Below are 11,597 nucleotides of genomic sequence, written 5' to 3' on the forward strand. Positions count from 1 at the left end.
CACTGCTTGCTTTTCATGGCTCGGCTTCTTCTTGAAGCAGCAAGGGCTCTCCAGCTGGGAAGAGACGACGCAGATTCTTCCCACTGCACCCCTCAGCAGTCTGTCCCCCATCATCCAGAAACCCTCTGGACATTTTTGCCTCCAGGGAGCTGCCAGGCTGATGGCATAGAGCTGGGTGAGCTCTACCCTGACTGCAAGAACTTGAGATGATCCACCTCCTGTCTCTGGGTCTCTCAAGGCAGCAAGAAGAGAAGGGCAGACAGGCCTCAAAGCAATAGAGCGGCCCAGGGACAGGAGTCCCAGTTCTGCAGCCACATATACTGAGGACCCTCCTGGCCTAGTCACTTGCTTCCTGGCTCTGTGACCTTGGACAAGTTATTTCTTCTCTCAGAGCATGTTTCCACACCTGTCAAATAAAGAAATTAAAAGTACCAACTTGGAAGAAAAGTACCAATTTGTAAGAATCAAAGTACTAGATAAATTAGATACAAAATAATGGTGCCAATAAGCAACATTTCCTGGGTACTGATAACATGTATGATTTCTATAGTTCTCACAGCCACCCTATCAGAAACACTGTGACGATCTGCACTTTACAGATGATGAAACAAAAGCTGAGAGCGGTAAAGTCACTCGTGCTGGTAAGTAGTGAGGAGGGAATGTCTGCCACCATGGCTGGGTCACACCACTACACCTCGCACTGTGGCACAATGTCTAGAACATGGGAAGGCCTCCATCCAGATGGTTACCATTGTCATTGCTCTCTACTAGGGCTCTCTACCTGGCTTTGGAGAGTAGTGTGAGAGCGAGGACTCCTCCTGGTTCTCCCCAATACCCAGACACTCACACAGCCACCAGGCCACTGACCCGCTTTAAGAAGCTTTCCTTTGGGAGTCACCAAAACTCTCTCCCCAAAACCCACCCCAACCCCCGCACACACACATATACCCTCTTTGAGTCAGTTCCAGTGACCACAGTCAATGAATTTGCTGCTGGACAGTCTATGACAAGCCCCTGTCCAGAATTGGCCTTGTGTTCTGGCCTGGCAGGGGCCCTGGGGGGTCAGGCCTGCAGGCACTCACACTTGCAACCTGCTCCAAAACTCTTTTGGGTCTTTGAGGATCTGGGCCCTGGGCCTGGGTCTCCCGGCAGCTCAGAAAAGTTGGCCTGCCTGGCCAGAGAGGGAACCACGCGATTCAGAAAAGCAGTGCCCTTCAGCAGTCTGGGCTCCCCAAAGGCAGAGCGCGACGCTAGAAATGTGTGCGCGCTGTGGTCTGGGTGTGCAAGTGTGCGAAGGATACGTGTTGTGTGAGCGAGAGGTTAGCGAATGTGCGTGTGCGTGTGCGCGCGTGGCTCCGGGTGTGCGCCGCTGCAATAGCGGGTCCTTTCCCTGGGCGGGCGACAGGCGGGCTGGGAAGGTCTCCTCCCCTCACCACATTGAGAAATCTCAGTGAGTCACCGAGTGGTTCTGCATATTAATGAGCTCACTCGCTGCGAGGGCAGGAGCGGATTTAAAAGAGGCCAGGGCGGGCGGAGGGAGGCTGTGGAGAGAGCGCAGAGACAAGCGCAGAGCGCAGCGCACCGCGACAGACAGCCGTGGGCATCCACCGACGGCGCAGCCGGAGCCAGCCGAGCCGGAAGGCGCGCCCCGGGCAGAGAAAGCCGAGCAGAGCCGGGTGGCGTCTCCGGGCCGCCGCTCCGACGGGCCAGCGCCCTCCCCATGTCCCTGCTCCCGCGCCGCGCCCCTCCGGTCAGCATGAGGCTCCTGGCGGCCGCGCTGCTCCTGCTGCTGCTGGCGCTGTACACTGCGCGCGTGGACGGTGAGTGCGGGGAGCTCCCCTTGTCGCCGTCTCGTCTCGTCTTGTCCTGGGGAACACAAGCGCCAATTTCTAGGCATCCTAGGATCCCGCGGGGGGTGGTCTGGGTGGGCACCAAGGTGGTCGAGGGGTAGGAGATTCCCTCGCAACTAAGCAGTTGCCCCGCGCTCGCTCGCAGGGTCCAAATGCAAGTGTTCCCGGAAGGGACCCAAGATCCGCTACAGCGACGTGAAGAAGCTGGAAATGAAGCCAAAGTACCCGCACTGCGAGGAGAAGATGGTTATGTGAGTTCTCGCTCCTCACCTTGAGGGGGTGCGCACTGCTGTCAACCCGATGCCAGGGCACAGCCTGGGCCTGGGTCTGGCTAACAAACATTTTTCTCTGACTTTGTCAAAGCCCTGGAAAAGCCTTTGTAATTGCCCAGCGAGTCCTTAGGACGCTGGTGAGACCCTCTAGAAGACAGTCGGGAAAGGGGGTCACTGTCCCGCTTCTCCGGAACAGAGCCTCCCAAGTTCAGCCTTGCTAGGATTCAAATGAGTAGTCTCCCTGTTTGTACCGTGGGCCACCCACTCTGCTAGGGCCATCAAGGGTTAAAGGGATCCCTTGTGCCAACTCAGAAAACCTGGACTGAAATCACTTAAAGCACACTCACACCCAAACTGTGAGGCGTGCTGCCTTCCTGTCACTGGACAGAGGATTAATGCAAACACTATCTTAAATCCTGACTCTCCTTCAGAGCCTTGTTCCAGTCAGAGGCCAGTGGACCGCAAGTTTTTGACTCCTAGAGATTTCATTTTGAGAACGCTCCACGCGCTTCCCTCACCGGCTGTACTCCCTGTGGGTCGAGATACGCGGAATGCTCTCTTGGGGTTAATGTGCCACATGGCTGGAGCCCTGCTTGGTGGGGATGTGGGGAATGTTGGAAAAACTGGGGCAGAGTGAGAGAACACTTAGTTTCTTGCTCCTCCGCCTTCCCAATTAACCACTTGAGGCCAGCACCTCTGCTTCCTCATCAATACGCTCTTGGCCAGGAAGGGAGCCCTTGGCAAAGCGGCTACCAAATATTTGCCACAGACCATTGGCCCCTCTTCCCCTCCCCCAGAAACAGGATGCACTTTATTCTCAGTCTGGGCAAGTGCCTTCCACCGGCTGGCCCCCACCAGCCCAAAAGCCTTCCACACTGTCTGTGAAAGCAGGGCACACCCCCACCCAGCACCCCACATCCCCCGCCTAGGGGCTACACAGTCAGGCTGAAATTAGGGGAATTCAGAAATCCACTGGACCTGAGCTGACCCCACTGCCTTCCTTCACAGGCACCTAAATTAACACCCTTGTCCTTACCCCTTGCCTTGCAGACCAAATTCAAAGAAAACACCCAAAAATCCTTTTGGATGGGGGCCAAGTGTCAAATGAGCTGGGAAAGGAGCTCCAAGCTCCTCAAGGGTTCCAGTTTGCGGGCTAAGAATGACAGGGGGAATTCCAAGTTAAATCTCACTCGTCTAAAAGCTGAAAACCACTCTATATACCAAGCAAGTTTCTGAGACCTTGCAGGGGAAGAAAGCAGAGTAAAGGATGCAGTGATACCTAAAAAGAACAGAGCCCTCAGTAAATACGCTTGCCCTTTTCCTGGGTAAACTTTTGCACATATAGAGGAAAACTATAGCTAGGCAAGTGCGAGAAAGGCTTTATGGAGCCTTGTGGAAACTTGCAGGGGCCTCAGGAGATCAGCACACAATCCAATCACCCTCTACTAAACCTCCACCCCACCCCACACCCCCCTCCCCCGCGCCCCCAGCCTCCCACTTCATCCCTGAGGGCTAGGGGCTCCTCTCCCTCTCCATGATCCTAAAACTCTCCAAATCAGATGAGGGGCCAGCACTTTTGCAAAGCAGGTTTTCAGCCACAAAGGCTGAACAAAAGCAAATTTTCCAGCTCACCCTGAGTCACCCAGAAATCTCTGCTGAGGCTGGGGGTGGGGGCCAGGCAGGGGCAGGGGGGAAAGGTCCGCTTTGCAAGTGGGAGTCTTTGCACCCAGAAGAATCCAGGAGAGTCTGAATTCTAGAAAGAGCCACTTGTGTCATAGGTCCATGGAGCTCTCACCAAAACCCTTACACAGCCTCCCCACCCCACCCCCAGAACTGTGGAGGAGAGGGTCACAGGACTCAGAATTTCTGATAGTTGCTGGAGTCACAAATCCCCATGTCTGCACTCCACAACCGATTTTCATAATCCCAGTATTATGACGTGGCATTTGAGCACTGTAGTGAGAGGGCTGAGTGTCCCTTCTGCTCTCCCTGACCTTCAGGATTTGGGATGCACAGCCTGCACGCTGACCTAACTGAGACAGGGTTTTTATCAGGCATTGCCACGTCCTTTCCTTCAGAATGCAAAAGCAGCCTTGTAGGCAGAAAGAGAAAAGCATTTGCTAAATTCCTGCAGGGTGACTGGGCACAGTGGGAGAGAGAGACAACTAGAGTTCACTCTGAAGCCTGGCCCGTGCTCAAGGCTAGAGGAATGACCTGGGTCACAGAGGAGTCCAGTCAAGGCAGGCACCATCACCTGGCATCAGCAGGAAGACCCGCCCCTGCCCCAAGGAGCTTAGGCCCTAGTGGGGACCCCAGAAACCCAGAGCACGGAGAAGGGAAGAAAACAGGTTGCCCAGGAACAGTATGCCCCCATTCTGGTGGCAAGATCCGATTTTCTTTCCCCATCAATTGGGAGACTGAAGTCATGGGAATCCTGTCCCTTCCAGAACTTAGCCCATATAAGCCCTGGCATTTTCCATTTGGTAACAGTGGGGAACTAGCTGACCTCTGTCCCTCTCTTCTCACTCTTTCCACTCTCACTTCCAGTCTCCCTTCTTTGCCCTCCAAGCCCATTCCAGAATCCCAGTCTACCATCATAGCTTGCATGGCTGTGACTCCTCAAGAAATGGCATCCTCACCTCTCGCCTTACACTTTTCCAAATACCCTAGGTGGTCCCTTATTCCCTCCAACTCCTGTCATGCCTGTCAAGCCGGGCCCAGCCCCAGCTTAGAGAGGCTCAGAAGTTCTGAGCAGCAGGCTTGCCTCGCCCTCCAGGCTGGAGCCCCCACAGCAAGGCTACTCTTTCCTCTTGGCCACTTCATCTTCCATGACCAATGACTACTAACAGTAACTATTAATTGTGCATCTACCAGGTTCTGGGCACTTTGTAAAGACTGTATCTTTTAATCATCCCAATAACCCTGTGAGATAGTCCTATTATTGTGCCCATTTTACAGATGGCCAAACTGGATTCAGAGAGCTTACCCAAGGTCCCACAACCAAACTTGAGATTCAGTCCCAGGCCCCTACAGTCTGCACAACACCTGCTTCTCTACCACATGGCTAGGCTTCTGCTGGGTGTTGGGACATTGGCTGATAGAGGCCTGAGATCTTCAGGCTGTGCAGAAGAGAGATCTTACTCTTCTGCTTAGGGGTGAGATACCTGGCACCTCACACAAGGCCAACAAGACTTTGCTTCAGGATCAGGAGATGCCCAACCCTGGGACAATCTATGGTGGGTCAGAGGGAACTGGGGTTGAGGAGACAGAAACCAGAGTGTCTGCGGGGCATGTCTGAGCCTTACCATGAACTCCTCAAATCCAAGGACAGAGGTGTTGGCATGTGCACCTTGCTGGCATTAGCTTTCTCCACCTCCTGATCCCAGGCTCAGAGGGGCTGGAAGAGTCCTCTGACCTTTGCTCCCCAAAAGAGGCCTGAGCCCTGGAGACAACACACTGCATGAGGTTGGGGATGGGAGAGACCATCCCAGACTCTCAGGACTCCCAGGGGAAAAGTGAGGGAGGGTTAGGCCCTAATATGGAGTCAGAGAATAAGGGGACAACCAGAACCTTCCAAAGAGCCAGCCTGGGAGTTAGCATATAAGTAGGCTCCCTTGAGAGGAGGCGGGAAGCCATAGTCTCTCAGGATCCCGACTTAGCGCAGGGCCACTCACAGGCCACAGGAGAGTCAACATGTTATTCAGCCTCCTCAACCCTCCACCTCATCCTGCTCCGTTTCAGCATCACCACCAAGAGCGTGTCCAGGTACCGAGGTCAGGAGCACTGCCTGCACCCGAAGCTGCAGAGCACCAAACGCTTCATCAAGTGGTACAACGCCTGGAACGAGAAGCGCAGGTACGCGCTGCCTCTGCTCACCTTCCTTCCTGCCAGACCCAGCTGTGGCTCTCAGGATGGGAAGGGACCCCCCGCCACCAGGTCATCTAGCCCCATCTAATTTGTGAACACCCACCACAACATACACAGCAAACAGATACCCAGGCATTGCCTACATACCCCCAGGGACGAGGAACTCACCACTTAACAAAGCTAGCTATGCATCTCTTGTCCATTTGCAAGCATGGCAGGTTTGTCATTTTGTAAACTAAAGTCTGTCTCACTCTAATATTTACATTATAATCTTAATTCCTCTTTTTATTTAAGTTACACAAGTTGTTAAATGGCAGGGTGAGCACTGGCATAGCTGCCAGGGGAGCTCTGAGTATTCAGTGGGGTGAAATGTGACCAATTAGGTGACAGTGTATGTTGGCTATAAAACCATGAGGTGCTGAGGATGATCTTTGCCAGAAACATGTTTTCTTCTCCAAGGTGCCCCACTCCCTCTGCTGCCCAGAAACCTGATAAACTCCTTCCTTTGCAGGTGCTGGAAGGCACCACGGGTTTGGCTCTTTAAAATCAGAGCCACTGTTAACCCAGGCAGGCAGCAATGTTAAAAGTACCAGCACCCTGAACCAGCCCTGTACTTACCGTGCACTGTTTCCTCATAATCAGAAGGTGACTTCCCAGCTCTGGTCTCTTGGGGTCTTATGTCTGTCCTTGGAGGAGGAATCCAGTTCCTAGCTCCCCTGTACCATGTGAAGGTAGCCTGTCCTGCCTCACTCCTCAAATATGCAGAGTTTATTTCCACCTTTGCCTGCATAGTATGATCAGGAAGCGCACACACACACGCACACATGCGCCATGCAGGTGACTTCCCCAGGAGCTTGTGTCAGCACCCTCTGCTGCAGAGGGGGAAATCAAGGCTAAATGGGAGAGAGGGGTGACTTGCCTGGGAGCACAGGGCAAAGCCAGGATAGCAAATCAGGCCTCCTGGTGCTACTCCACGAGCTGCCCTCACAGAGTGGAAGGTGCAGCCACAGTGGGTGCCTGCATTGCCCTCCCATCACCCGGCCCAGCCATGCCACACCAAGCTCAGCCCTGTGACCAGCTCTCCAAGAGCTGACACTCAGGCTCAAGCCCTGTATCTGAGCCTTTTTTGCTGCCTCCAAAACAGCCTCATCTGCAGTTGCTTGAAATAGAAAGTGATGAGAGCGAGAAATTATTTTCTATAAATCTGATGGGAATGAAGCCCTCTTTCTGGTCAAGCCAGGCAGCTCATGTGGCAAAGGCCAGAACTGCCCAGTCCACTCTCTGTCACCCTCCAGGCCCTGTGTCATCAAAACTGGCAGAAGGCTAATCCCATGGGCAGGTTATGGAAGAGGCTAAGGACATCTTGATCTGACTGCTGGGGGATACTCAAACCTTAACTCACCTTGCTCCTCCCCTCTACCTGAGCCGCAACCTGGAAAAGCAGGCACCCACAGGTCTAAACATGGCCCTGCTTTTTTTTTTCCTGAAAATTCCAATAATAAAAGCAACGAGAGCCTCTCAGCTACCAGGCCTTCTCTCACTTTGCTATAAAATTAGTTCACCCTTCTTTCTTGGAGTGTTAAGGTCCCTACCCTCCCCACCTCCCTCCCCTGAAAGAAGTTGAAAATATCTTAATGAATGTAGAACAGTAATAAAGGAAGTGTTTGAAGTCCTCTTTGTACAGAGAGAGAGAGAGAGAGAGAGAGAATGCCAAAGCTAGGTTGGAGAAAGGAGAAGATTATACGGTGGGCTCAGGCCCATGGGTGCCACACAGAGGAGCTCTGTGCACTTCAGAGACCAGAGCTTCCAGGGAGCTTCCGGCCACCACAGGAAGCGCCGAGTCAGGCATTTTATTTCAATGCATAATTCGGCGGTCTTACTCAGAAATCAAGAACAAGACAGAGAAGTGGTAGGCTGAGTGTAAAGTATGGCCCCAGGGCAGCCATGGGGCAGAACTAGAAGAAAGCAAAATATCTAATTGGGGACAGCTTGAGAGGAGGGGAAGGTGGGGTTGGGAACCAGTAGAGATGAGGCAATGCAGCCAGGAGCAGGGACTGAGGGGCACAGGCCTCCTGCACCACTTCTCCACCCCACCAACCACCTCTTCTATCTCTAAGAAGCAGCTTCTAGAGCTAACATTCTTCTGGAATATATGCATTCTTTGGGCAAAATACAAAGAAATATATAAGCCTTAGTCAAGGGAGAGAATGCCTCCCACCCTTGCTATTTTCTCTAAATAGAGAGGCCGAGTACAGAGGCGGAAAGAAACAAAGAGGTGCGGGAGCAGCCCACCATGCTAGAGAGGACCGCATTCCTGCCACTAACAGTCACTGGCCACTGGGCAAATCTTAAGTCTGTGGTGCCTCAGTTTCCTCATATGCAAAGCTGGTTTGCTCCATAGGCCTCTGAGGACAAAATGAGATTGCAGAGGTAAGATTGCAGACAGTTAGAAAGGACAAAGCCACACTGGTGTGAGTTTTCATGGTCCCTGGGACCACATCCTCAGAAGGGTCCCTCCCACTCCTCCCTGGGGGTTCCTGTAGTCCTAAGACAGGGGCAGTCCCTGCAGACCAGATGCAAATGAAGCCACTTAGCCAGCAGCTTGTGAACTGCCTGCCTCATGTCCTGAGCCACTTACACATGTGTTTTTTCTCCCTAGGGTCTACGAAGAATAGGGTGAAAAATCTCTGATGGGAAAACTCCAGACCAGTTGGGAGACTTGTGCAAAGGACTTTGCAGATTTAAAAAAAAAAAAAAAAAAAAAAAAAAAAAGCCTTTCTTTCTCACAGGCATAAGACACAAGTTATATACTGTTATGAAGCACTTTTTACCAACGGTCAGTTTTTACATTTTATAGCTGCGTGCGAAAGGCTTCCAGATGTGAGACCCATCTCTCTTGTGCTCCAGACTTCATCACAGGCTGCTTTTTATCGAAAAGGGGAAAACTCACGCCTTTCCTTTTTAAGAAATGCTTTTTTGTATTTGTCCATATGTCACTATACATCTGAGCTTTATAAGCACCCGGGAGGAACAATGAGCTTGGTGGACACATTTCATTGCAGTGTTGCTCCATTCCTAGCTTGGGAAGCTTCCGCTCAGAGGTCCTGGCGCCTCGGCACAGCTGCCATGGGCTCTCCTGGGCTTATGGCCGGTCACAGCCTCAGTGTGACTCTGTAGTGGCCCCTGTAGCCGGGCAAGCAGGAGCAGGTCTCTCTGCATCTGTTCTTTGAAGAACTCAAGTTTGGTTGCCAGAAAAATGTGCTTCATTCCCCCCTGGTTAATTTTTACACACCCTAGGAAACATTTCCAAGATCCTGTGATGGCGAGACAAATGATCCTTAAAGAAGGTGTGGGGTCTTTCCCAACCTGAGAGTTTCTGAAAGGTTCACAGGTTCAATATTTAATGCTTCAGAAGCATGTGAGGTTCCCAACACTGTCAGCAAAAACCTTAGGAGAAAACTTAAAAATATATGAATACATGCACAATACACAGCTACAGACCCACATTCTGTTGACAAGGGAAAACCTTCCAAGCATGTTTCTCTCCCTCACCACAACGGAACATGCAGTACTAAAGCAATATATTTGTGATTCCCCATGTAATTCTTCAGTGTTAAACAGTGCAGTCCTCTTTCGAAAGCTAAGATGACCATGCGCCTTTCCTCTGTACATATACCCTTAAGAACGCCCCCTCCACACACTGCCCCCCAGTATACGCCGCATTGTACTGCTGTGTTATATGCTACGTACATGTCAGAAACCATTAGCATTGCATGCAGGTTTCATATTCTTTCTAAGATGGAAAGTAATAAAATATATTTGAAATGTACCAAAATTCTAGACTGCTGCCTTTTTTCTATTTAATTAAGCTAGGATGACAATAAAATGTTTACCATGTCCTGAAAAAAAGAAGGATAAATATGCTGGGAAAGAAAACTGGTATTTCCCAAATACCTGTCAACACCATCACCTCTGTGGAATGTGTGGAGCTGTCATTACAGTTGGGAAGCCAAGAAGCCAGGCCTTGAGGCTAAGGCTCCTTCCCCGACGATTCCTACCCCTGCAGCAGGTTTATCAGAGTGGGTAGGTTGGAGCCCAGGGAACTAGAGGGTCATGATTCCAGCCTCCTCCACTCAAGACCACACTGAGCCTCAGCACCAGAGGGCAGCAAAGAGCCTGGATGCCTCAGCCAAGGGCTCTGCCAGTTCCCTGGGGCTGTCTGAGGACGGCAACAATGGAGGACTGGTGTAATTATTGCCTCCTGTGAGCCAGACCCTGTGTGGAGAGCCTTACATGCCCCATCTCTTTGAATCCTAGTAATGACCACAACGGGGGTGGTCCTACTGAAGCTCCATTTTACAGATGAGAAAACCAAGGCTCAGTGAGGTATCGCATCACTCATATTCTCCCATTTAGAGAAGATAGTAGATGGGGCCAGTCAAGATGCCCTGGGGTCCAGGGCCCCAAGATGCCAGGGGGACTTGAGGAGGTAGGAAATGCCCACCTGGGAGGCCGTGGGACTCTGGAGCTGGGCATCTGGGAGCCACACCTGGGAGATACTGGAGCTGTTCCTGCTCCTGCCAGGTGGACAGGTGGACAGTGGGGCACACCTCATGGTGCTTCTAGGGACTGCATGAGGTAAGCCCATGTAAAGCACTTAGCAGGATACCAGGTCGTGGTGAGCATGTGGTAATGGAAGACCTTTTTTTTTTTTTTTTCCTGAGACAGGGTCTCACTCTGTCACCCAGGCTGGAGTGCAGTGGCACAATCATGGTTCACTGCAGCCTCGAACTCCTGACCTTAAGGGATCCTACTGCCTCAGCCTCCCAAGTAGCTGGGACTACAGGCACACACCACCATGCCTGGCAAGATGGGATCTCCCTATGTTGCCCAGACCAGTCTGAAACTCCTGGACTCAAGTGATCCTCCTTCCACCTCAGTCTCCCAAAGTGCTGGGATTACAGGCATGAGCCACCATGCCCAGCCAGAAGCTGTTTTAATGCGCACAACACCAGGCCAGCTACTTTGCCCTTTGTACCAGCTACCCACAGTGCTGCATCTCACTGCATCCTAAAGTCAACCAGGCCCTGCAACAGGCCTCTCTGCCCTCACTGGGTTCTCCACACCCAGAAGGACTGCTCATGGGGACTTGCCTCCACCCTGTCTGCTACACTAGCAACTGGGAGCCAGTCACCCATGTCCCCTTCACCTTCCCGGACAGCTCCCTGACACGCTGGTTCTGCACACACTTACAAGGACACCCAGCAAGTACCCTGTTCCAGCATGTCCCTGGCAAGGTGCTACCGCCAACGCTTTTATCACCATCTTATTTCCTCCTGGCAGCTCCAAATTACACCACATGTATTCCTGAGGAAGCTGAAGATCAGAGCAGTTGAGAAAGTTGCCCAAAGCCACAAAGCTACCACTCATCACACCCTCCAATGGCTGGGCCTGGCAGCCTTTCTGCTGAGGGGTGGAGGAGGGGCAGGCTGAGGCCACAGTGAGCTGGAGACCATGAACGCCCTGGGGCAGCCCTGCCTTTCCCTTCGTTACAGAGAGAGAAGGTAGACTGGACAGGGAAACCCCGAGACCAACAGACAGAACAGAG

At 52.2% G+C, this 11,597-nt stretch overlaps 1 protein-coding gene and 1 pseudogene across 2 annotated transcripts; both read left to right on the forward strand.

Annotated features, from left to right (window-relative positions):
- The first annotated feature begins 1,412 nt into the window (after positions 1–1,412).
- CXCL14 (C-X-C motif chemokine ligand 14) lies at positions 1,413–9,824 on the forward strand. The gene is made up of 4 exons (XM_033181156.1): positions 1,413–1,820; positions 1,996–2,101; positions 5,864–5,977; positions 8,649–9,824. The coding sequence occupies exons 1-4, from the start codon at positions 1,721–1,723 to the stop codon at positions 8,662–8,664; spliced, it is 336 nt and encodes a 111-aa protein (XP_033037047.1). The 5' UTR covers positions 1,413–1,720; the 3' UTR covers positions 8,665–9,824.
- LOC117065840 lies at positions 8,647–9,824 on the forward strand (annotated as a pseudogene). Its single transcript, XR_004430058.1, has one exon. The product of XR_004430058.1 is annotated as an uncharacterized LOC117065840 (transcript).
- Positions 9,825–11,597: the final 1,773 nt, after the last annotated feature.

The sequence above is a fragment of the Trachypithecus francoisi genome, unplaced genomic scaffold (genome assembly GCF_009764315.1).
Source record: "Trachypithecus francoisi isolate TF-2019V2 unplaced genomic scaffold, Tfra_2.0 Lachesis_group2, whole genome shotgun sequence".
Lineage (NCBI taxonomy): Eukaryota > Metazoa > Chordata > Mammalia > Primates > Cercopithecidae > Trachypithecus > Trachypithecus francoisi.

Bases quoted from the DNA above. Each gene is read 5' to 3' on its own strand.
- CXCL14 (XM_033181156.1), top strand. From the start codon at position 1,721: ATGTCCCTGCTCCCGCGCCGCGCCCCTCCGGTCAGCATGAGGCTCCTG. The intron at 1,821-1,995 runs GTGAGTGCGGGG...GCTCGCTCGCAG, and splicing joins GTACACTGCGCGCGTGGACG to GGTCCAAATGCAAGTGTTCC. The intron at 2,102-5,863 runs GTGAGTTCTCGC...GCTCCGTTTCAG, and splicing joins TGCGAGGAGAAGATGGTTAT to CATCACCACCAAGAGCGTGT.